General features: G+C 59.5%; 2 protein-coding genes across 6 annotated transcripts; one reads left to right on the top strand and one right to left on the bottom strand.

The window, feature by feature from the left end:
• The first annotated feature begins 1,099 nt into the window (after window positions 1-1,099).
• Window positions 1,100-17,615, top strand: PYGL (glycogen phosphorylase L). Of its 5 annotated transcripts, none has more exons than XM_065635621.1 (22): window positions 1,177-1,254; window positions 1,491-1,610; window positions 2,710-2,962; window positions 4,452-4,553; window positions 6,243-6,321; window positions 7,362-7,465; window positions 8,990-9,121; window positions 9,612-9,723; window positions 9,807-9,889; window positions 11,086-11,229; window positions 11,412-11,504; window positions 11,746-11,892; window positions 12,965-13,128; window positions 13,230-13,344; window positions 13,990-14,091; window positions 14,166-14,313; window positions 14,427-14,485; window positions 14,794-14,935; window positions 15,101-15,308; window positions 15,389-15,523; window positions 16,798-16,864; window positions 17,239-17,615. In XM_065635621.1, exons 3-22 carry the CDS (start codon window positions 2,720-2,722, stop codon window positions 17,425-17,427), a joined length of 2,568 nt encoding a protein of 855 aa, XP_065491693.1. In that variant the 5' UTR covers window positions 1,177-1,254; window positions 1,491-1,610; window positions 2,710-2,719; the 3' UTR covers window positions 17,428-17,615. The 5 variants fall into 5 exon arrangements, with proteins under 5 accessions (XP_065491689.1, XP_065491692.1, XP_065491693.1 ...); XM_065635618.1 differs by having other exon boundaries at window positions 2,671-2,962; XM_065635617.1 differs by lacking the exon at window positions 1,491-1,610 and having other exon boundaries at window positions 1,100-1,254; window positions 2,655-2,962.
• Window positions 17,616-17,890: 275 nt separating this feature from the next.
• Window positions 17,891-23,528, bottom strand: ABHD12B (abhydrolase domain containing 12B). Its single transcript, XM_065635623.1, has 13 exons — window positions 23,430-23,528; window positions 21,606-21,733; window positions 21,033-21,135; window positions 20,826-20,945; window positions 20,522-20,552; window positions 20,311-20,356; window positions 20,088-20,217; window positions 19,809-19,849; window positions 19,469-19,548; window positions 19,239-19,321; window positions 18,621-18,699; window positions 18,360-18,484; window positions 17,891-18,025 (listed from the first exon to the last, which is right to left on the bottom strand). The coding sequence occupies exons 1-13, from the start codon at window positions 23,510-23,512 to the stop codon at window positions 18,004-18,006; spliced, it is 1,071 nt and encodes a 356-aa protein (XP_065491695.1). The 5' UTR covers window positions 23,513-23,528; the 3' UTR covers window positions 17,891-18,003.
• Window positions 23,529-24,200: the final 672 nt, after the last annotated feature.

Genomic DNA, 24,200 nt, shown 5'->3' with positions numbered 1-24,200 from the left:
GCCCCATGCCTGGCAGCTCTCGGAGCACTTTGCCTGGCACCGTTAAGTAGCAAGCGACAGGACAAGAAGCAACAGCCTCGAGTTGCGCCAGGGGAGGTTTAAATTGGATTTTAGGAACAATTTCTTCCCCAAAGGGCTGTGGGGCGTTGGAACAGGCTGCCCAGGGCAGTGCTGGAGTCACCATCCCTGGAGGGGTTGGACAGACAGAGATGAGGTTCTCAGGACATGGGGCAGTGATAGAGCCCCAGTTTGGAGACTGCCAGGATTGGCAGTGATTTCTGCTCCATGCTGCAGCACCCAGCACGGCTTTGCTGTTCTGTTATCAACGCTATAAAAAAATAAGTGGATTTAACAAAATTCTACCAGGTGGCAGGCAGCAGCCCAGCCTTGGGGCTTGGCATGGGGCAAAACGGCCTCAGGTTGCACCAGGGGAGGTTGAGGTTGGATCTGGGGAACAATTTCTTCCCCAAAGGGCTGTGGGGCATTGGAACAGGCTGCCCAGGGCAGTGCTGGAGTCACCATCCCTGGAGGGGTTTAAAAGACACATAGATGAGGTTCTCAGGGACATGGGGCAGTGCCAGGGTGGGTTATGGTTGGACTGGATGATCTTGAGGGTCTTTTCCAACCAAAATTATTCTGTGATTTGCGCAGCTGCAATTTCCACCTGTGTTGGAGGGCAGATCCCAATGTAAAATATCTGCTCCAGGCACCGAGCCCCCATCTGCTCTATCTGGCATCTCCTGGCAAGGAAACTGTGCCCAGGCTTCCACCCGGACAATAATCCTTCCATTTGCTCTGTGAAAAAATCAGGAAGATGGGGCACATCCCTTCCTGTTCCACGTTGTACATGTGCAGTCGGGGCTGGTTCCTGAATTTTGGTGAGCCCTTGCAGCCCTTTGCTGGGACCCGGCTCAGCGTGGAGCCTCATGCTGCTCGGTCCCAGGCAGGGTGACAGTCAGGGTGACCGGGTTGACCCCAGGAGCACCCCATGGGGCAACGGTTGGGTTATCTTGCTTTTCAGCTGCGTGTGGTTTAGCTTTGCAGAACCGGACAGGGAAAGCGCACAAGGCTGGACAGCCTGCGCAGGCATGGCTGGAGGAAGAGGAAGAGGTGTTGCGTTGTGCGCTCATATCGGCTGTTCTTGCCCTCCGGAGGAACTGCAGGCAGGGCAGGCAGCCAAGGAACCGCGCTCGGAGCCCATCAGAAGAAATCCCACGCCATTTCCAGAGGGATTGCAGAGAGCAAAGGGAGGAGGTGAGGGGACAGGAGGCAGGGAGATAGCTGCAAGGGAGGGGGTGCAGAGGAGGGGATGCAGGAGAAGGGGGTGCAAGGAGTGGGATGCAGGGGAGGGGGTGCAGGAGAAGGGGGTGCAAAGGAGGGGATGCAGAGGAAAGAGGTGCAGGTGGAGGGGGTGCAGGGGAAGAGGGTGCAGGGCAGCAGTCAGGCAGGGGTGAGTGGGATCGTGACACTTCTTGTCTCGGCCATGACAGTGACTGTTCATCCGGGGCCGGTAGGAGGGGCCTTGCACAGGCCCCAGGAGCACCCCAGGGCACCCACTTTGCATGTTCCTGGGGTCTTCTGCACTTTGCACACCCTCTAGGCACCCCCAGGTGATGGTCCCCCGTGACCCCCCTTTGCATGTCCATGGGGTCCCCCCCTTTGCACAGCCTTCTGTGCATCCCTAGGGCAGTTGTCCCCAGGGTACCCCCACTTTTGCACCCCCCTCTGTGCATCCCCAGGTCGCAGCGCCAGGGCATCACCTTTGCGCTTTTGTGGGTCCCCTTCGTTGCACACCCCTCTGTGTATCCCTAGGGCGGTTGTCCTCAGGGTACCCGCCTTTGTACCCCTCTCTATGCATCCCGGGGTGGCGGTCCCCTGTGCACCTCCTTTGCACGTCCGTGGGGTCCCCTGCTTTGCACACACTTCTGTGCATCTCTAGGGCGGTTGTCCCCAGGGTACCCCCCTTTGCCCCCTCTCTCTGTTCATCCCCGGGTGGCAGTCCCCAGGGTACCCCCGCTTTTGAACCCGCCTCTGTGCATCCCCAGGTCGCAGCCCCGGGCCATCCTCTTTGCGCTTTTGTGGGGTCCCCCTCGTTGCACATCCCTCTGTGCATCTCCAGGGCGGTTGTCCTCCGGGCACCCCCCCCGTGCACCCCTATGGCGGTTGTCCCCAGGGTACCCCCCCTTTGCACCCCTCTCTGTGCATCCCCAGGGCGGTTGTCCCCAGGGTACCCCCGCTTTGCACCCCTCTCTGTGCATCCCCAGGGCGGTTGTCCCCAGGGTACCCCCCCTTTGCACCCCTCTCTGTGCATCCCCAGGGCGGTTGTCCCCAGGGTACCCCCCCTTTGCACCCCTCTCTGTGCATCCCCAGGGCGGTTGTCCCCAGGGTACCCCCCCTTTGCACCATCCTCTGTGCATCCCCAGGGCAGTTGTCCCCAGGGTACCCCCTTTGCGCCCCCCTCTGTGCACCCCCGGGTGGCGGTCCCCGGGGCATCCCCTTTGCACGTTCCCGGGGTTCCCCCCCCGGGCACCCCCACAGGGCTCCGCTCCCGCCCCACGCGTGGGCGGCCCGTGGCGGCTCAGCCCATCCCCGTCCCCTCCCCGGGGCGGTGCCAGAACCGGGGGCGGAGACGGAACCCGCTCACCGGTGCCCAGCCCCGTGTCCCCACAGCCCCGCCGTGGCGGTGCCGCCCCCCCCGTGTCCCCACAGCCCCGCCGAGATGTCGCGACCGCTGTCGGACCAGGAGCGGCGAAAGCAGATCAGCATCCGCGGGATCGTGGGAGCCGAGAGCGTGGCCGAGCTGAAACGGGGCTTCAACCGGCACCTCCACTTCACCCTGGTCAAGGACCGCAACGTGGCCACCCCCCGCGACTACTACTTCGCCCTGGCCCACACCGTGCGGGACCACCTGGTGGGACGCTGGATCCGCACCCAGCAGTACTACTACGAGAAGGACCCCAAGGTGGGAGCGAGGGGATGCAGGGGGACCCGTCCTTGCTGGAGGGGGACCCTTCTTTGCTGGGCGGGGGGCGGAGAGTGGTGGGGATCCCCCCCTTTGCTTCCCCAAGTTGCGTCCTGCATCATGGCCAGGGTGGGAATTTGTGCAACCATCACAACCCCTTGGGTGCTGCAAACCTTCCCGCTGTGGGAAAATAGAAAAGAAGGGGGTCGTTTTTTCTTGTGTTTAGGGATATTCCCTTAATTTTGCCGAGCGTCGGGATTGGACTTTAACAAGCGAGGCCACCGTCCTTTGCATTGCAAAACAAACAGAGCGCGGCTTGGCCCGGCGCTGGGTGCAGGGCATGGGAACAGGGTTTGTTGTCCCGCAGCGCTGGCGTGGGTGCGGTCTGCCCCGAGCAGCTGCAAAGCCTTCTAGGGCAAATTAATTGAAAAGGCTTAAACGAACCCGAAGGCAGCTGCGAGCAAGCATGGTTTAAAATAGGCACAAGCCTAAACTGCGCCACAGCGACCCTGAGGGTGAAAGATCTGGGCTGTGCAGGAGTTTCTGTCCTGTTGCTCGCACGGGGCTCAGGGTGCTGGGGGATTAAGCAGTAATCCCCCCCGACACCTGGACGGCCCTGTCGGCTCCAATTTGGCCCCGCGAACACCTTGCTGGGACTGTGCCAGGCTCTGAGAGCTCAACCCCCCTCGCATTGTGTAGGGGCGAGAAAAAAACATGAGCCTCTTGCAGGACTTGAATCTGGGGGTTTTCCTGTAGCGTCTGCCCAGCATCACTGCCTCCAGCTCTGCTGGGACCAAACCACTAAGCCCCGATCAATCCTGCCCGGGACATCCCAGCCCAACCCCACGCCGGTCCTGGGGAAACCTGTCAAGTCAGCGACTTCCTCCGGCCTGAATCCTTCCTTAAAACCTGCGGTGCTGACACCGAGGGGCGGCTTACACAAGCCTCCGTCTTACCGGCCGCATCCTGCACCCGTCACGGCAGAGCGGGGAGGTGACAGTGTGCCGTGGTCCGAACCCTGGGGACAGCAGAGGAAACCCGTGTCCCCGCAGCTGTCACATGCGCCCGGCCCTGGCAGCTTGCTCAGTTTTCCTGTTGCTTTGCAGCTCAGAGCAACGTTAGGAGATATCTCCTTTTTTAAAGTTTGACTTTGTAACGGCATGGCCAGCAGCGTGCTCAGGGTGACCATCCCGGAGCTGTCACTGCTCTCAGACAGGGCTCTGGGACTTGTCCAAACAAAACCACCTCGGCGTTACCCTGGTCCCCGCTTGGGAAATAGCAGCAGAAGGAGAGCAGGGCTGGGGCTGCAGGACACGGCCACCTTGGGGCCTCCAAGCACCCCCAAATTCCCAGTGCAAATCACCCTGCTCTGTTGGGAGTTGGGGATTTTCCTCTTGTTTCCAGATAACACCCGAATGCGGCTTCTGGGGTCTAGAGGAGCCTCTTCCAGCCCTGGGGAAGGTGACTAGGGGCTGGTTTTCTCTTTCAGAGGATTTACTACCTCTCCCTGGAGTTTTACATGGGGCGGACACTGCAAAACACCATGATCAACCTGGGGCTGCAGAATGCCTGTGATGAAGCCATCTACCAGGTGAGCATCCCCGGGGCCAGTGTGGACCCAGACTGGGGGGACTCGGTGCTCTCCAGCTCCTGGGATGCCCATGTTTTACTGCACTGGCTGCAAACTGCTCCCTGAGCATCCTTCACAGATAAATGCTGCTCCAAGAGCTTTTCTTGAAAGACCTGGGGCCACAAGTGGTATTTGCAGCCTGATTGGGGCTGCCCAGACCGGTGACTGAGTGCTGAGGGATGTGGCACGGCACTGCTGAGCACCGGTGAGATGGAGGATCAAGCCCATAAGCTGCAAGGAAGCTCATGTTTGTATGTATGAGGCCACTAATAGCTATAATCAATAGCAGAGGGGAATAAAATCTCAACCCCAGGGTGATGCTGGCACCGTGTGGCACTCGGGTTATCAAAGGTTTTTGGGTGGCTCCTTTCCCCCCCACCCTTCGCTCGCACCCATCATGACGAACTCCATCATACGTGGCTGGGGCAGTTGCACAACAACCAGAGCAGCTTTCGAGCAAATGCATTCAAAGGAGAGGAACTTATTTTTAGGGTTTTTTATCTGTTGACCTTGCACTGAGGGCGGCAGCTCAGCCAGGGTGAGGGTGCAGAAGAGCCTGGGACGCTGCGTGGCGATGGCCTGGGGAAGCGGAAAGCGTGAGCTTATTTGGAAATCTTGTTTGCAGAGATGGCACGTAAAGCTCTGGAGGGAAAATCCTCCTTACTGCATCCGCTGAGCCTCCTGGACATAAAGGCCAAACATTTCTAAAATAAAATAGTTGGCATAATAGAAATCTCTTAGGATATTTCTGTAGGCATTGAGGGCTACTGCTGAGATTTAGAACTGTACAGCCCGGTGCCACGAAACACCGGCATGGCTGGTTTGGGAGGACGTGCTGCCCACTTACACGTGAGCGGTGCAGGGTCTGGCCCTTCCGCAGGGGTGTCTGTGGGCTGGGGTTGTCCCTGCTTGCTGTGACTGTGGAGTATCAAGGGGACATTGGACCAAGAGTTTTCCATGAGAAAAGGTGGCTCAGCCCTGGCAAGGCACTGTCTTCCTGCTGAGCTGCCTGAGGAGCTTTGCATAGGCAAAACCTCTTCTTCATACAGCATCCCAGGCTGAAAATTTTGAATTTCCTTGTAAAAGTGGTGCAGCTGCTTCTGTGGGTGTCTCTGTTAAAGGGCGATGCCTGGAGCCAGGGGTCGGGCACCCAGGTGGTGCCCCGGGGGGACGGGGGTGCTGGGGAGCAGGAGCAGGGTGCCTGTCCCCGTGGGGCTGCAGCCGTGGGGCTGGGCTGTGGAGGGGGGGAATGATCCCTGGAGACGTGCCCGAAACGTGCGGGATCACAAGAGCAGCACCCTGGTTATGGCTGGGTGCTCCCCACCCACAGGAGCTTGCCCACGGCATGGTCCAAGTCGTGTGTGTCCTTTGCAAAGGCTGGTGGAGTGACTTAAACCCCGGAGCTGGTCCCTGCCACAGCGTGAAGGGGCAGAGGGACTGCTTTGGGTACGAATCCCCCTGTCCCAGCTGCAGGGATGGCTCTTACAGGCTGGGCTGCCTTTCCGTCCCTCCTGGAGCCCAGCTGTGAGGGGGCACGGCAGTGCTGGGCGCAGGGCAGCACCCAGGGGTGCGTGTCAGCAGCGTCACCCCTCCGCAGGGCTGGGCGCCCCGAGAGCCGCCAGCCCATCGCCTTCTCCTTCTGATCTGCAGCTCGGGCTGGACATGGAAGAGCTGGAGGAGATCGAGGAGGATGCTGGTCTTGGCAATGGTGGTCTCGGCAGGCTGGCTGGTGAGTGAGCCGCCCAAAAATGGTCTTACTGCCTAGGGAGAGTCACAGAACAGTTTGGGTTGGAAGAGACCTTCCAGCTCCCCCAGTGCCCCCCCTGCCATGAGCAGGGACATCTGCACCAGCTCAGGTTGCTCAGAGCCCCGTCCAGCCTGGCCTGGGATGTCTCCAGGGATGGTTCAGCCACCACCTCTCTGGCCAACCTGGGCCAGGCTCTCACCACCCTCAGGGACAACAATTTCTTCCTCATGTCCAGCCTGAATCTCCCTCCTTTAGTTTAAACCCATCAACCCTTGTCCTATGGCAACAGGCCCTGCTAAAGAGTCTGTCCCCATCCTTCTTGTGGGCCCCTTTTAAGTACCGAAAGGCCGCACTAAGGTCTCCCCGGAGCTTCTCTTCTCCAGCTGAACAGCCCAGCTCTCTCAGCCTGTCCTCCCAGCAGAGCTGTTCCAGCCTCGGGTCATTCCTGGGGCTCCTCTGGCCCCTCTCCAGCAGGTCCATGTGTGTCCTGTGCTGAGGCCCCAGAGCTGGCCCAGCACTGCAGGGGGGGCTCACCGAGCGGGGCAGAGGGGCAGAGTCACCTCCCTCCACCTGCTGCCCACGGGGCTGGGGACGCAGCCCAAGATACCATTGGCTTCTGGGCTGCAAGCGCACGTTGCTGGCTCATGTCCCATCTTTCATCCCCCAGCACCCCTAAGTCCTTCTCCACAGGGCTGCTCTCCATCCCTTCATCCCCCAGCCTGGCTTGATAGCAGGGGTTGCCCCCACCCACGTGCAGGACCTTGCCCGTGGCTTTGTTGAACCTCATGAGGCTGGTGGGTCACAGCCCTGGGGCCTTTGCGTCCTAAACCTGGGTGGGGTTTATTGCTCCAGCCTCTCGGTGCACAAAGCAAGAGGCGCTGGGTGGCCGGGGAGCGAGTGGCGGCTGCTGGCCCTGGCTCGTGTCCCTGCGGGGTGGCTGCTTGTGGCCATCGGCTCTCCATGGGGACAAGGACCCGCTGTCTCCCGGGGCTGCAGCTCACGGCTCTCCTCTCTCCCGGCAGCCTGCTTCCTCGACTCCATGGCGACGCTGGGGCTGGCAGCCTACGGCTACGGCATCCGCTATGAGTACGGCATCTTCAACCAGAAGATCCGGAACGGGTGGCAGGTATGGACGGAGACGTGTGGCCCTCGCTGTCCCCCAGCACCACCGAAACCCCGAGCCCAGACAAGATCAGGACACGATCAGAGTGCGCAGACTCTCCCTTAGCTTGGAGCCCGCTGGAGGCAGAGCTGGTGCTGCGATATTTAAAACTTGTCAGATGTTTTCTTGAACCAGTTTAACTTCTTAAACCAGTGCAAGCACACAGCATCCCTCCCTGCGGCGGGGAAGCTCGTCTTTCATCCCGCTGGCTCCAGGCTGCGGGGCTGGGATCAGTCCAGTGCCACTGTTCCCAGTCGAGCCCATTAGCGGCTCGGTGCAGCGGCGTGGAGGGGAGCGCCCTGCTAATTAGCAGAAAGCTGCAAGTCGTCAGCGTGACATCCTTCCCTCCCGAGCCAGGGCTAGCGGGATGCCCTCCCTGGGAGTTTTCTGGCTGCTGGTCCGTGCCCGCAGCGTGTCCTGCTCAGGGCCAGCAGCACCGCGAGAGCTGCCCCGTGGCTGTATGGAGCAGGCGAGGATGGACGAGTCGTGTCCCTGCTCCCGGTGGGATGGGGATGGTTTCGCTGGGGTGATATGGGGATGATGCAGGGAAATGCAGGGACACCAGATCCAGCCCCCCCAGCCCAGCTGTGCTGCTCCACACCTGGGTTAAAATATCGGAGGGTGGAAGAGGCTGCTTTGGAAAATCCGTGGAAAATGTGATGTGTGTGTATATAAAACCCCTGGTGGGAGACAACCCCAAATAGCCAGGGGGACCCTGCAAGCACTCTCAAAAAAGCTGGCGAGTACAGACCTTTCCTCCTTGGAGCTGTGAAATACTGTTCCCTGTCTGCTGCATCCTAATGGGGCTTTTTCCCCCTGGTCCTCGTGCAATGTCCTTGACACCCGGAACTCTGGCCTGGCTGTGCTAAAGGTGACATCTAACCTGGGCTGTCCCCTGTAACAACCCTGCTGAGGTAGGAATGAGCCCCCTTGGTTAGCCAGCTTGCAGGCTGAGATCAAAAACCCAATTAAGATATTAATGGCACCTCAGCTGCAGCACGGCGGTGTTAGCGGTGCACCAAGAGAAGCATTGCTCCTCATCCACACCTCCTCATCCTCATCCATCAACCCTCTGGCAGGGAGACTCTGGGGCTCGGGGTGGTCTGGCAGACCCCTGACTCTGGGCTGCCAAAACCTGGGTTTGAGGCAGACAGACTCCAAAGCATAGAATCACAGAACAGTTTAGGTTGAAGGGACCTTCCTGGCTCCCCCAGTGCCCCCGCTGCCATGAGCAGGGACATCTGCACCAGCTCAGGTTGCTCAGAGCCCCGTCCAGCCTGGCCTGGGATGTCTCCAGGGATGGTTCAGCCACCACCTCTCTGGCCAACCTGGGCCAGGCTCTCACCACCTTCTCTGTAAAACATTTCTTCCTCATGTCTAGAATCCCCTTTTCCAGAGCCTTTCCCAGCCATCCTCCACGTGGCACAACCCAGGGAGGTGTCCCCAGGGCTGGGTGGCCCTGTCACCGCTCTCGCTCCCTTTTGGCAGGTGGAAGAAGCTGACGACTGGCTCCGGCACGGCAACCCCTGGGAGAAAGCCCGTCCCGAGTACATGCTGCCCGTGCACTTCTACGGCCGGGTGGAGCACACGGCCACCGGCGCCAAGTGGGTGGACACCCAGGTAGGACCAGTGTGCGTGAGGAACCCCGCTTGCATGGCTTGTCCCGTCACGCGGGTGGCTGCTGCTGGCTCTCCTGGGTCCTGCCTCCATCCCAGCCAGGGGGGTTGCACTGCTGAGGCTGCTTCACTGGGGTGGAAAAGGCAGCAGTGGAGCAAACCGTGGAGGAGATGGATGTAGGGACGGGGACAGGTTTTGCTGCTCCAACCTCCGAAATACCCAAAAGCACCTCCAGTGGGTCTGCGTGCAATGCACGGCTCAGTATTGTGGCTTAAGTTAAGCTTCTCCTGACCTCCTCTCCATCGTCTCCATCCCCTGAGTGCTTCTGGCAAACACCAGCCGCTGTGCAGACCCAGGAGAGCTGGGGTGTCCCCAAGGCTGGGGGGCTACCGAGCATGTCCCCGTGCATACCGCCCTGGGAGGGTCTGTGGGATGGGCTCCAGTGGACAGGGGGGACACCAGCTGGGGACACAGCCTGGCTCTGATGTCCTAGGTGGTGCTGGCGCTGCCCTACGACACCCCCGTGCCCGGGTACATGAACAACACGGTCAACACCATGCGCCTGTGGTCGGCTCGTGCACCCAACGACTTCAACCTGCGGGACTGTAAGTGGCTGCTCGTGGGGTGACACGTGGGGATGGGGCACAGGGGGGTCCCACACCCACCTTATCCCTCTGCTCCTCCCCAGTTAACGTTGGAGACTACATCCAGGCCGTGCTGGACAGGAACCTGGCGGAGAACATATCCCGCGTCCTCTACCCCAATGACAACGTGAGTCGGGATGGGGGGTGTCCCGGTTTTAAGGATGGGTAGAGATTGTGGAGCAGCCCCTTTCACCAGGCCGTTGCAGAGATGGTTTTAGTTGTGTTTCAAGCCTTCTGTAGTGCTTGGCTGGGGACTGCACCTCTCGCCAGCTGCAGCACAGGTGAGTCCGTTCCCAGAGAAATCTGAGCTCAGCACGGGAAGGGAAGGGAGCGAGGATGAGCGCATCCTGCTGCAGAAATGTCCCTTGAGTCTCAAAATTTAACATGAGGGCAAACTGATGAACATTGCTGACATTTTCCTGCCAGTCCCTTATAGCCCTGGACTGGGCATTGAGCCTCTAATTGCCTTTTGCATCCTGACGCCTTGCTGCGGGTATTCTTGCTGTGCCGCACAGAGATGTGGTGGGATGTACAGCCCTTCCCTGGGCAAAAAACGAGGTGTGGAGCAGGAGAAGGTGGTGAAGGGTGGTTCTCCTTGCCCTGCAGCCTGTTTTAGTGGATCCTGATGGGGTTTTTTTTCCCGTTTAATCCTACTCCAGCCTTCCCAGCGGGTGAGGGAAGCTGGGGGCACCGCAGCTGGGGTGGTGAGGATGCCTCATGCAGATCCTCTCTAGCAGACCAGTGGGTTGATGCTTTGTGCTGCATGAATGGTGCTTTTATTTTTTGTCTTAGAAACAGCTCTGAGGTGTTTCAACCCCTGTGGATTGCCTTTCCATCGCCCAGAATTAGCGGCCAAAATTTTCAAACCAGGGAGAACAAACTTTGATGATGCTCGGGGGATGTTTAAACCTCTGTTTGTACCAGCACATCTCAAAACTCATGTGCTGAAATCTGAAAAGAGAGATGATAGAATCACAGAACAGTTTGGGTTGAAGGGACCTTCAAAGCCCATCCAGTGTCACCCCAGCCATGAGCAGGGACATCTGCACCAGCTCAGGTTGCTCAGAGCCCCGTCCAGCCTGGCCTGGGATGTCTCCAGGGATGGTTCAGCCACCACCTCTCTGGCCAACCTGGGACAGGCTCTCACCACCCTCAGGGGCAACAGTTTCTTCCTCACCAGTGCTGGGGGAAGCGCCGGGGACTCGCGCCGTGCTGTGGGGTGAACGTGTGTGTGCGTGGGTCCCTGTGTGGTGGGAAGCCTCAGGCAGCCGTGCCGGAGCAGCACGGCGCGATCCTGCAGCATTCTGCTCCTCTGCTCAACAGTTCTTCGAGGGGAAGGAGCTGCGGCTGAAGCAGGAGTACTTTGTCGTGGCTGCCACCCTCCAGGACATCATACGCCGCTTCAAAGCATCCAAATTCGGGAGCACGGAGAGTGTCCGAACTGTGTTTGATTCCTTCCCCGACCAGGTATGAGCCAGGGTTGCTCTGACATGTGCCTTGGAGCTCATTTCAAAACCTCCCAGATGCACATCCAGGGCTGGAGAGGTTTGGTGGGCCCTCCGTGGGTGCTTGTGCCCAGCTGACTTGGGCAATGGGATCTCTGCGTGTCCTCCACATGTCCCCATGTGCCACCCCTGCTCTTCCCGCAGGTCGCCATCCAGCTGAACGACACGCACCCCGCCATGGCCATCCCTGAGCTGATGAGGATTTTTGTAGACATCGAGAAGCTACCATGGAACAAGGTGGGGAGAGCTGACCTGGCCCATGGGTACCCTCCGCTTTTCCCCACCCTCCCATCCACCCATGGATGGGAACCGGTTTGGTAGCTGGGAGTGATGTGGAGTGGTCAGGCTGGGTTTAACCAAGACAGACTTGGAGGACCCAGCTTGGCCATGCTGCTGTGGGAGGACCATGAGTGGGTGCCAGCACCCACCCACGGGTGCCCCCACACTCACCGCTTGGCGCTGGCTCTCCCCCTGGCAGGCCTGGGACATCACCAAACAAACCTTCGCCTACACCAACCACACGGTGCTCCCTGAAGCCCTGGAGCGCTGGCCGGTGGACTTGGTGGAGAAACTGCTCCCCAGACACCTCCAGATCATCTACGAGATCAACCAGAGGCACCTGGATGTAAGTGCCTTGGGGTGCCAGAGGAGGGGGACGGGCATGCCACACGTGGGGATTTAGGGGGATGCACAAACCGATGATGTTGGGTGTGTGGCCAGGTGGTTATGGCTGCAATTTTGGGAGGTTTGTATATAAGAAAGCCTGGAGACCTCAGCACAGGACAGACATGGACCTGCTGGAGAGGGGCCGGAGGAGCCCCAGAAATGACCCGAGGCTGGAACAGCTCTGCTGGGAGGACAGGCTGAGAGAGCTGGGCTGTTCAGCTGGAGAACAGAAGCTCCGGGGAGACCTTACTGCGGCCTTTCCGGACTTAAAAGGGGCCAATAAGAAAGATGGGGACAGACTTTTTAGCAGGGCCTGTTGTGAGAGAACAAGGGGTGATGGTTTTAAAATAAAGGAGGGGAGATTCACACTAGATATAAAGAAGAAATTGTTGCCCTGAGGGTGGTGAGAGCCTGGCCCAGGCCACCCAGAGAGGTGGTGGCTGAACCATCCCTGGAGACATCCCAGGCCAGGCTGGACGGGGCTCTGAGCAACCTGAGCTGGTGCAGATGTCCCTGCTCATGGCAGGGGGGGCACTGGGGGAGCTGGGAACATCCCTTCCCTCCCAATCTATTCTACGATTCCCACCAGCCTGTTTCCATCCCGCAGCTGGCAGCTATTTTAAAGAATTCGCCCATTGCTCCAGGGACTTACCTGTTGGCATTTCTTTGCTCCCTAAATGCTCAGTTCATCCTGGAGAAGGATGAGGTTGGTGGTATAGAGGAGATGGTGATTTGGCCTCTTGGTCTGGCAGGATGAGGCTTTGGCCAAAACATCCCCCCTGGCTATGCATGTGCCCACAAACCCCTCTCCATGGGGGCTGGGGTGGGGGGTCCCTCTGTCGAGAGACATCCCTGCTGGGGAAACGCACCCTGTGGAGAGGGTTTACACCATCATTCTGGAGTAAAAGCCACCACTCTGCCTGGCGTCAAATGCATTTGTGACATTGCTGTGGCCTCCTCCTCGGGAGCCATCAGGCAGGACATCCCGAACTGCCAGCACCACTCAGCACCTCTCCATCCTCCGCTGGCAGCACATCGCGTCCCTCTTCCCTAACGACGTGGACCGGCTGCGGAGGATGTCCCTGATAGAGGAGGGAGGTACCAAGAGGATCAACATGGCCCATCTCTGCATCGTTGGCTCCCACGCTGTCAACGGCGTGGCCGAGATCCACTCCGAGATAGTCAAGACTCAAGTGTAAGTGCAGGGTGGGAGGCGGTGCTGGATCACCCTCGGTTTGGCAATGGTGGTGGTGCCAGGTGGGAGAGCCTGAAGCTGTCCCCTCCTTGTCCTCACAGCTTCAAGGACTTTGCAGAGCTGGAACCAGAGAAGTTTCAGAACAAGACCAACGGCATCACCCCGCGGCGCTGGCTCCTGCTCTGCAACCCAGGGCTGGCGGAGCTCATCGCGGAGGTAACGGCGTGTGGGGAGCGTGCCGGCCCCGACCCTTCCCGACCCCGGGGACGCTGTTCCAACCTCAGCCCCAGAAATGACCCGAGGCTGGGACAGCTCTGCTGGGAGGACAGGCTGAGAGAGCTGGGCTGTTCAGCTGGAGAACAGAAGCTCCGGGGAGACCTTAGTGCAGCCTTTCCAGACTTAAAAGAGGCTGATAAGAAAGATGGGGACAGACTTTTTAGCAGGGCCTGTTGTGATAGGACAAGGGGTGATGGTTTTAAACTAAAGGAAGGAGATTCAGGCTGGACATGAGGAAAAAATTGTTGGCCCTGAGGGTGGTGAGAGCCTGGCCCAGGTTGGCCAGAGAGGTGGTGGCTGAACCATCCCTGGAGACATCCCAGGCCAGGCTGGACGGGGCTCTGAGCAACCTGAGCTGGTGCAGATGTCCCTGCTCATGGCAGGGGGGGCACTGGGGGAGCTTTGAAGGTCCCTTCGACCCAAACCATTCTATGATTCTACGATTTACATCTTCTAAATGGCCAGTCTCTGTTTCCATCTCACCCGGGTGCTCTGCTCCGGCTTTCCAAGCGCTGCCGGCTTTGCTGGGCAGGAGCAGCGTCCCCCATGGAGGTCGCCATCCCCATCCCTGTGGTCCCATTGCAGAAAATCGGGGAGGACTACGTGCGAGACCTGAGCCAGCTGACGAAGCTGCATGAGTTTGTGGACGACGACCTCTTCATCCGTGAGGTTGCCAAAGTGAAGCAGGTGAGGGGTTCGGGCAGGGGGGACGCAGGCGGGGGGACAAACTGGGGGCTGACATGGTCCCTGTCCTCACCCAGGAGAACAAGGTGAAGTTCGCCTCGTACCTGGAGAAGGAGTACAAGGTGAAGATCAACCCTTCCTCCATGTTCGATGTGCATGTGAAGAGGATCCACGAGTACAAGCGGCAGCTGATGAACTGCCTGCACATCATCACCATGTACAACCGTAAGCCACCACGTGCCCCGAGGGGACAGGCTGCCCTGGGGGTGCTCGAGCATCCCTGTTCCCCAGGGTTGTAGCTAAAGCAGAAGGTGACACCACATTGATGTCTTCTCCAGGCATCAGGAGGGATCCTTCAAATGTGTTTGTGCCGAGGACAGTGATCATTGGGGGCAAGGTAAGATGGGTCAGGAGTTTCAGGAATTTTGGAGAAAGTCCTTGAAAATGCCCCAGAGGTTTTGGGTGCAGATGGGGCCATGTCAATGAAAGTACGACATGCTGGAGTAGCATTTGTTGGCTTCAACCCAAGCAAGGCACCAAGTTTTTTGGGGTGGCTGGGACAACCATATGCTGCCTATGATCATGGGTTGGGTGTGATGATGGGAGCAGCGCTGGGTGGGTGCTTCCCTTGGCACCTGGGCGCTGGGTGCTCCTCACCTGCTCCTGGCACCAGCTCTCCGGGCTCACCCATGACTTTCCTCCTAGGCTGCCCCAGGATATCACATGGCTAAAATGATCATCAAGCTCATCAACGCTGTGGCTCACGTGGTGAACAATGACCCCGTTGTGGGGAGCAAGCTGAAGGTCATCTTCTTGGAGAACTACAGAGTCTCGCTGGCAGAGAAAGGTAAGTCTATATGGGGCACACTGTGGGGAGGGAATGGTCACCCCATGGATTTCCACCAACCCGTGGCTCCATCACCACGAGACAGCAGGTCTAACATCCTTTGGCACAATGTAAACCTAAAGCTGGTCACCACGAGCCCCTCGTGTCCATGTGTTCTCTTGGCAGTGATCCCTGCTACCGACCTGTCGGAGCAGATCTCCACGGCGGGCACCGAGGCGTCGGGTACAGGGAACATGAAGTTCATGCTGAACGGGGCTCTGACCATCGGCACCATGGATGGAGCCAACGTGGAAATGGCCGAGGAGGCTGGAGAGGAAAACCTCTTCATTTTTGGCATGAGGGTAGAGGATGTCACGGAGCTGGACAGGGAAGGGTGAGGGCTAGGGACGCCGTGGGGGTTGCCACCACAGGCAGCTGGAGCAGCACCATCTCACATCAAGCCTTTCCCACCAGGTACAATGCCCAGCAGTACTACGACCGGCTCCCCGAGTTGAAGCAAGCCATTGACCAGATTAAGAGTGGCTTCTTCTCCCTAGAGGAGCCTGACCTCTTCAAAGACGTGGTCAACATGCTCTTCCACCATGACCGGTGAGACCTGGGATGCCATCCATACCCTGGGGTGGGTCTTTCCACCAAGCTCCTCATGCCCATGCAGAGCAGCGCCCCTGGCTGATAAGGTCCCATTTTCTGGCACTGATGTTGCACACATGGAGGAGCAATTGATGCCCCAAAAGACTCTCCATAGAATCACAGAACGGTTTGGGTTGAAGGGCCCTTCCCAGCTCCCCCAGTGCCCCCCCTGCCATGAGCAGGGACATCTGCACCAGCTCAGGTTGCTCAGAGCCCCGTCCAGCCTGGCCTGGGATGTCTCCAGGGATGGTTCAGCCACCACCTCTCTGGCCAACCTGGGCCAGGCTCTCACCACCCTCAGGGGCAACAATTTCTTCCTCACATCCAGCCTGAATCTCCCTCCTTTAGTTTAAAACCATCACCCCTTGTTCTCTCACAACAGGCCCTGCTAAAAAGTCTGTCCCCATCCTTCTTATCAGCCCCTTTTAAGTACAGAAAGGCTGCACTAAGGTCTCCCTGGAGCTTCTGTTCTCCAGCTGAACAGCCCAGCTCTCTCAGCCTGTCCTCCCAGCAGAGCTGTTCCAGCCTCGGGTCATTTCTGGGGCTCCTCTGGCCCCTCTCCAGCAGGTCCATGTGTGTCCTGTGCTGAGGACCCAGAGCTGGATGCAGCACTCCGTACGCAGCATTTCACATGCCCCATTAAAGCCAAGGCGCATTTTGGGTGCGCAGCCCTCACCACATGCTTTTCTGTATCTCAAGGGCTTTCCTAGCTGGAGCACCGAGCAGCCAAAGTTGTGGGCGTTCACATGGGGAAATGTTTTCCTGGTGAGGTGACTCTGGGTGTGCCCTCCCTGTGTCACGGCACCTGAGGGCTCGCAGGGCTCTGTACAGGCATGGCTTGGGAGGGTGAGTTTGGCTGAAGCACTTCTCATCTCTCCAGTGACAGAAGAAAAGGCCTCAGGTTGCACCAGGGGAGGTTGAGGTTGGATCTGGGGAACAATTTCTTCCCCAAAGGGCTGTGGGGCATTGGAACAGGCTGCCCAGGGCAGTGGTGGAGTCACCATCCCTGGAGGGGTTGGACAGACGGACATGAGGTTCTCAGGACATGGGGCAGTGCCAGGAGTGGGTTAATGGTTGGACTTGATGATCCTGAGGGTCTCTTCCAACCCAAATGATTCTGTGATTCTATCATTTGTGTTGGAGGAAGCCCCGTGACCTGCAGCCACCATCTGCTGCTGTTCCCACCTATGTATTTCTGCCATCGTTGACCACTCCTTTCTTCCCTGCTACAGGTTTAAAGTTTTTGCAGACTACGAGGCTTATGTCAAGTGCCAGGAGAAGGTCAGCGAGCTGTACCTGGTGAGTGCCAGCCTGGGGACAAGGCAGGGGAGCTGGGATGGGGACACAATGTCCCATTCTGGAGCTGGCGTCTTGTAGGGCTGTGCACATGGATGGGTTCACAGAATCACAGACTGGTTGGGTTGAAGGGACCTCTGGAGATCCCCCAGCCCAACCCCTGCTCACGCAGGGTCACCAGAGCAGATCACACAGGTCGGTCCAGGCGGGTTTGAATGTCTCCAGAGAAGGAGACTCCACACCCGCTCTGGGCAGCCTGTTCCTGGTGAGGAGGCTCCTGGCTGTGCTGCTGCAGGGCTTGAAAGCCACTCTCCCAGCCAGCGTGGCACCCATGGGCATGAGCATCTGGCCCCACCATCCCACCATTCTCCTTGCAGAACTCCAAGGCCTGGACCAAGATGGTCATCAAGAACATCGCGGCAGCCGGCAAGTTCTCCAGCGACCGCACCATCAAGGAGTACGCCCGGGACATCTGGCACGTGGAGCCCTCTGACCTGAAGATCCCACCACCCAACCAGCCCCGGGACGCGGCCGAGGACAAGACCCCCAACGGCACGGCGGCGTAGGGGACACGAGCACGTGCGCTGTAGAATTGGCTCTGCTGTCTAGTTTATGTCGCTGCTGCTGGTTTTGCTCCGGAAGGGGAAGAGTGGGGGGCAGATTTTTTATAACGTAAGCATTGTGTGGAAAGCGAAACCACGTCGCCGTGTTGCTTGCGTAGGTGCTAAAAATAAAAAGTGCCATTGGAGTCCAAGGAGTTGCTGAAGCCTAAAATTAGGGACTGGTCTCATTTGCACCCACACTAACGCAGAAAGCGGGTGTAAGAGGTGAGTAGCTGGGGCTTGGTGGGGATGGGGGGGGCAGCACAGCTGGACACAGCTGGCTGAGCCTTTACAGGTGCTGCTGAAGCATCCCCCACCCCGGCCCATGCGCTGCTCCCAGTCCTGGCTTGTGTGGTCCCGTCCCAGGAGCAGCACCCAGATCCCAGCAGTACCTCCACCCCCTGAGTAACCTGCAGCATCCTCCAGGTTAGAAAGTTTCTCAGTAGTTTTTATTACGTCTAGCAGTAAATTCAGTGCCATGAGGGGTTCCGGGTGTGGGGTTGACGGAGTGCTCGTGGTCGCTGCCTGCAGCAGCCGCCATCACTTCATGTTCAAGAAGTCTCTGCAACGAGATGCAATAAACCTTACGCTGTATCACCCACCCAGAGCCTCATTTCTCATGCCTGGATGTGGGGCTGAGCTGGGCTTAGAGCAAAGCTGCAGCTCTGCCCCCAGAGGAGCTGGGGACTGTCCCCAGGGCCACCTCCCCATGTCACCCAAGCTCAGGATGGGCTCAGGGCAGGAAGGAGTGATGGGAGCTCACAAACTGATGCTAGAAGGTACCGCAGGGAGGGGAAGGAGCAGGGGCAGTCAGCAGCAACCAGGGATGCACCCATGGAAGAAGAGGCCAAGGCTCATTTTATACCCCCTCCTCATTTCTGCAGAGCAGCACTTACTTCACCAGGGTGGGCAGCTCCGGGTTGAACGAGATGTAGTCATGGCCCAGGCCCAGCTTTTTGGGAAAGTTAATGAACTTCACCTTGGTTTTGTCTTTGTAGGCGCTGTGTGCCATCTCAAAGAGCTGTCGTGGGGTGCGAGCATGGTTAGTGGCATGCACAGGGACCCCCAGACCCTCTCCTGGCTCCTGGGGCCCCCAAAACCAGGCTAAACCAGCCCCCAGCCCCGTTTTCCACGCGGAGGGCAATGCTGGTCCCCACCTTGCGGCCCAGGTGTGGAGGCAGCACAGCATCATCTTCGGCGTGCAGGATGAGGAGCGGGCAGGCGAGCACCTTCACGCTGCGGGCAGCAAGCACAGCACCCACGAGTCACCCCTGGAGCCGACAGACCCAAGGGAGCCTGCCTGGGTGCTGCCAAAACCCCCACAACAACCCTGACCCCCCCAAGGGCTGCCTTTCAGAGCCATCCCAGCCCCTCGGTGGTTAAGGGCAGCTGAACTGCCCCAGCGTGATGCCCACCCTGCTCACCCCAGCACCCAAATAACCTTGAACCCCTGACACAAGGCAGGTGGGTTTTAGCAAAAGCACCCACAACCATGGAGGGGGAAGGACCCTGCCGTCACTGTGTGTGCTGCAATGCGGGCAGGACTCAAAAAAAAAAAAAAAAAGGATGTTGGCTTGTGGGCTTTGCTCAATAGTAATATTGATATCTAAAGTTATGCAAATAAAAAGCCACTTTTAAAGCATGAGGAAGCTGGGTAAACACAAATAACATGGTGTGACATGTCCAACCCGCGCCCTTCCTTGCCCAGTTGGTCCCAGCATCACCCCTGCAGCCCAGTGGGGATGGCTGTGGCCCCCGTCCTTCTGGGCACTCACTTCTCATCGCTGCGGAAGAACATGTTGCCCAGGGCTAGCGAGTCCAAGATGAGATACTCGAAACCTGGGAACTGGCGGTAGATCTGCCAGGGAGAGAGTTTGGGGGGTGCTAAGTCATGGCTTTGATTGCTGCATCCTTCCCCTGCCCAGGGGGAGATCCAGGGGGCTGGGGCTGCCACCGCTGGGGGACCCTGTGGGCAAAGTCCCCAATGTGTCACCGCTGGGCTCACCTTGGTGAGGGGGATGTTGGCGGCTGCATCACGGATGTTGGTGTAGGGCGACTCCAGGACCACGGCATCAACCTGGACCCCTGAGGACAAGAGCAGACACGGCTGCGGGGGGGCTGTGTCCCCTCCCGGGGCTGCTGTCATGCTCCTGTCCCAGGCAGCAGCCAAGATGCCCCCATTACGCTAAGGAAGATGGGGACAATCGCTTGTCCCTGCCATGGGGCCGAGCGCGATGCTAAAGCAGAGAGTAATGGGGCTCCCCAGCTCCTCTGTGGCCCCTGAAATCTGGCCAGGGACATGCAGAGGGACACGGTGGGGCCAGTGCAGCCACGCTGGCCCTTACCTCGCTCCTCCTGCAGTTTTCTTGCCGCGTTGGTGGCAATCCTGTGACAAGAGAGGGGACAGTGAGGGAGAGCAGCCACAAAGCTCCGGGGAGGTGCACATCACCCTTGGACATCCCCTTGCCTGCTGGGTTTTGTTTTTCAGGTGCCTCTACCAAGGAGACGCTCCAACCCCTTGGTCCAACCCGTGTGGCACCCTCTGGCAGCAGTGTCACAGCCTGGGGACCGGCTGTGGGCTCGGGCATCACCCAGCACCCACGGGGTGTCCCCCCCACACCTACCCCGTCCCCAGGGAGTGTCCCCAGAAGAGGATGGTGCTGTTCCCGCTCCGTGCTTTGGCCCAGTCGTAGAGCGCCAGGACGTCCGTGGTGAAGCCGCTCTCCGTGGGGTGTCCGCTGGAGTCCCCATAGCCTGTAGGGGACATGGCTCTGTGTCACCACCCAGGGGGGACCAGCCCCAGGGGGGGTCAACTCAGCAAAAGGCAGGGGCGGGGGGTGACTTTACCTCTGTAGTCAAGAGCCAGGACGTGGAAGTCAGCAGCCCCCATGGTCTGTCAGAGGAGCGGCACCGTGTTACACCATGGGGTGGGGGACATGCACCCCCGGGCCCCCTCACGGGGCTGGGCTCGCTCTGCCCAGGGTCCCTCTTAGGTCCCCGGAGCCAGTGTGACCCTTACACCCGGCAGGTCCCTGTCCCCTTGCAGGGGACCACTTACCTTCAGGAACTGGACACGGTGGCTGGCGGCCCTGATGGGGAAAATGACGTAAAGGCACCCTCAGGGGACTGTCCCCTCCAGCGCCGGTTCAGGCAAGGGACCGAGGTGACTTTTTCCCAGGAGGGGAGAGCTGGGTGCTCTGCAGTGGGTGTGTTTTGATATTTCCCTCTAACTCAAAGGGATTTTTCTTGACTCAAGAGGTCAGAAACCACCACAGCAGCCCCAGCCCCACTGGCTCCTGCACCGAGTTTGCTGGTTCTCAGCCCATGCAGACACTACATGAGAGAAGCACCCAAACACCTACCTGCTCCCGCCGTTGCCGTGCAGGTAGATGATCACGGGATGAGCATCGGAAAGTGCCTCCTCGTACCAGCGCTCGTCCTTGCCCTGCGCCTCGGCCCTTCTGCTGCCCGGCACCGTGTGCCTGGGGGCCAACAGTGGGGTTATGCGGGGTAGGGACACCCAGTTTGGCCAGTGTGTCCACCCGGGATGCCGGGGCTGTCCCGCTCACCAGATGCCGACGGTGACGCCCGGCTCGATGTCAAGGTACAGGCTGACGGTGTTGTTCAGCAGCAGCTCCGGCCGACGAAGGTCCACGAAGTAGGGGAATGACACTGATGGGGAAATTGCACAGCTGTCATACGGACAATTCAGGAACCCTCAGACCGACAACCCAGGAACCCCCACACCCAGCTGCTTTTACACGTTTTTCCAAAGTAACGTGCTTTTTTTTTTTTTAAATAAGGGCTGTGCTACAGCCGGTTCGGGGAGCAGGTGGGTGAGCACAGCCCTCTGTCATCACCTCCCACCCAGATTTCTAGCCCGTCGATGCTGTCCGTGCCCAGATGTGTTGCAACTTTTGGCACTAACCAGGGTCGGCAGCACAGCGTTATTATGGCTTGCAAAACACGAGGTGCCGACAGGTCCCTCCGTGCCTCTTCTGCAAGCCAGGGGGGTTGGATGGGTGCTGTCCTGAAGCCACCCAGGCACCAGGTGCGGCCCCATCCACGTTTTGGGGACCCTGTCCCCAACCCCTGGCTTGCTGAATCCCTAGTGGGGGGCTCTCCCAGTTGGGACAACTTACAGAAGTTCAGGAAGACGAATTTGGTGAGCAGGAAGGGGAAGAGGCGGATGAGGAAGGGCACGGAGAGGTAGATGAGGAGCAGGTCCAGGAGGAGGGTGCGCAGCCGGGGACACCAGGACAGCCAGCCCCTGCGAGGAAAGCGGCATGTCAGCACATCCCCCCCATCCCAAGGGATTTGGGGCACAGCAGAGCGGGGTCTCCATTCCCAACCCCACTCGTTATGGTTGGATACAGCAGCTTTTCCCTCGCAAAGGTCTGAGGCTGCTGGTTGTGTCCCCCTGGGACTGGGAACTGGTTCCCCACACTGGGGTTGTGTTTGGCTTCTGGGGATGGGGCTGAAGGGTTGGAACAGCCCCACCGTGACACGAGAGGCCATGATCTGGTCCCTCGCAGCCTCCCACAGGACAGCAGCGGGCAGGAAGGGCTGGGCATGTGTCAGGGCTGGGAGCTGCAAGTCAAACCAGCAATAAGGAGCGATCGATGCTCTGTGGCAACACCCTGAGCTGTGGTTGGTGAAATGTCGCCACAGAGATGTACTCAGGAGCCTCTGCAACTCTCCAGGGACAAGGAGAAAAGCTGGGAAAGGGCCCTGGGGAGCCCACAGCACCACAGGAGAAACCAGTTCCCAGAGCACCAGCACAGGGTGACAATCTCCAGCAGTGTCCTGCCCCAGCCCCAGCCTCCAAGAGGGAAGGGAACGCCAGGAGCTGCAGCTTGCCCGGCATCACTGTCCCTTGTGGGCTGACAGTGATGGGGAAACTAGTCCTGGTGCTGGGGGATTTAGGGCAGAGGTTTCTGACAGGCATCCAAGCACAGCTTGCTCCTTGCCAGCACATGCCCGGGGTCACTGTCACTCTTGCAGAAGCGGATTTAGTCCAATGCCTGCCCTGGGGAGTGCTGCAAGATGCTGAGAAAGGACGGCAAAGGGAGTGCCAGGGCAGGATGGCGTGGTCCTCTGGGCACAGGCACCGTTCCTGGGAGGGTGCAGGGTGGCATGAGCCGTGCTGGAGCCACAGGGAGCTCCTTGAGCCCCAGAATGCCCTGAGACTTTGGTCTGAGCAGTCCCGCTGTACGCTGGCAGCAAGAGGCCAGCAATACCCTCACAGTCACTGCTGTCAATTTTTAGGTGTTGCTCTTGGTGTACACCTAATATTGAAGCACAGAGGCAAGCGCTCAAACCCGCCCTTGCACAACACCTGCTGCAGGTGAGAACTGACATGTCCAGCCCGGGGTGGGGGGATGTCCCACCAAGGGACACCCCTGCCAGCTGGCAGGGAAACAGGCCACCACACGGCATCATGGGGATAGCAAAGTGACATGGGGACACAGCCACAGCATGGCATCGTGATGGGGGGTGGCATGGCCACAGTATTGCATTACAGCCATGGCAAGGTGACATGAGGACATGGCCACAATATGGAATCATGGCAGGGTGACATGGGGACATGGCCACAATACGGGATCGTGGCTGTTGTGGGGTGGCACAGCCATGGCGAGGGGGTCAGACATGGCTTCATGGCCCCAGTAGGGTGACAAGACCACGGAGTGGGGACACACGAGCACAGCCACCGCGTGGGGACAGACCGACGGCACAGGGGGCACAGCGGTAGCACACGGACACAGGAGGCGCGGCAGGCGACACGGCTGGGGTAGAGCGCATGACTAGACAGGGCGACCCGGCGGAGAAACACCGCACGGGGACAGCGACACTGCCCCGGGGAGCGCAGCGCGGCGCTGCCCGGCCTCGACTCACAGCCGAGCGCCCTGCAGCGCCCCTACGCCCGCCCAGCATCCCAGGCTGCGCGCACCGCGGCAGGTACTCACCGCTGCTGCCGGGCCGGGCGGACCCGGCCCCCCGTTCGGCCGCTGTCGCCGTCGCCGCCGCCCCGCTCGCCACGCCGCCGCATCGCGCCGCCGCCTGCCCGCGCCGGCGCGCCCCCTCGCGCCGACACGCCCCGCCCACGCCGTCAAGCCCCGCCCCACGCCATACACGTCCCAGGCCACGCCCACTCCCAGCAGAGCCCGCTGCCCGCCCGGCAGCAGGCCACGCCCCCGCGCTAGGCCACGCCCCCTCGAGCCGAGGGGGCGGGGCCGGGGCCGCCCGCCCTCCCCGGGGGGGACCGGGGGATCGGGGTGGGGACGGGGACGCTGCGGGGCCGGCAGTGAGGGGATACCCTGCAAAACCGACCTTGGCATGGCAAGAGGTGCACAGGAAAAGCTTCCAGGTTAAAAAAACAAACAAATAATAGCAGGACCTGGGGGACGGCAGGGTGACCATGAGCCAGCACTGGGCCCTGGTGGCCAGGAAGGCCAATGGGACCTGGGGGGGATTACAAGGGGGGTGGTCAGTAGGTCAGAGAGATTCTCCTGCCTCTCTGCTCTGCCCTTGAAAAAAGGGTTTAGTTCAGATACTATCACGGTATACTTGGGGAACAGATATAATATATACAACCATAGCACCCTGAGAATGCCCAATCTGGGAAGCTAAGCAGGGTCGGGCCCGGTTAGTGCTTGGATGGGTGACCAGCTAGGAATATCGGGTGCTCTGGGCTGAGCCAGCACTGGGCCCTTGTGGCCAGGAAGGCCAATGGGACC

Source organism: Caloenas nicobarica, chromosome 5, assembly GCF_036013445.1.
Source record: "Caloenas nicobarica isolate bCalNic1 chromosome 5, bCalNic1.hap1, whole genome shotgun sequence".
Classification (NCBI taxonomy): domain Eukaryota; kingdom Metazoa; phylum Chordata; class Aves; order Columbiformes; family Columbidae; genus Caloenas; species Caloenas nicobarica.
This window is presented reverse-complemented; position numbering and strand designations above follow the sequence as displayed.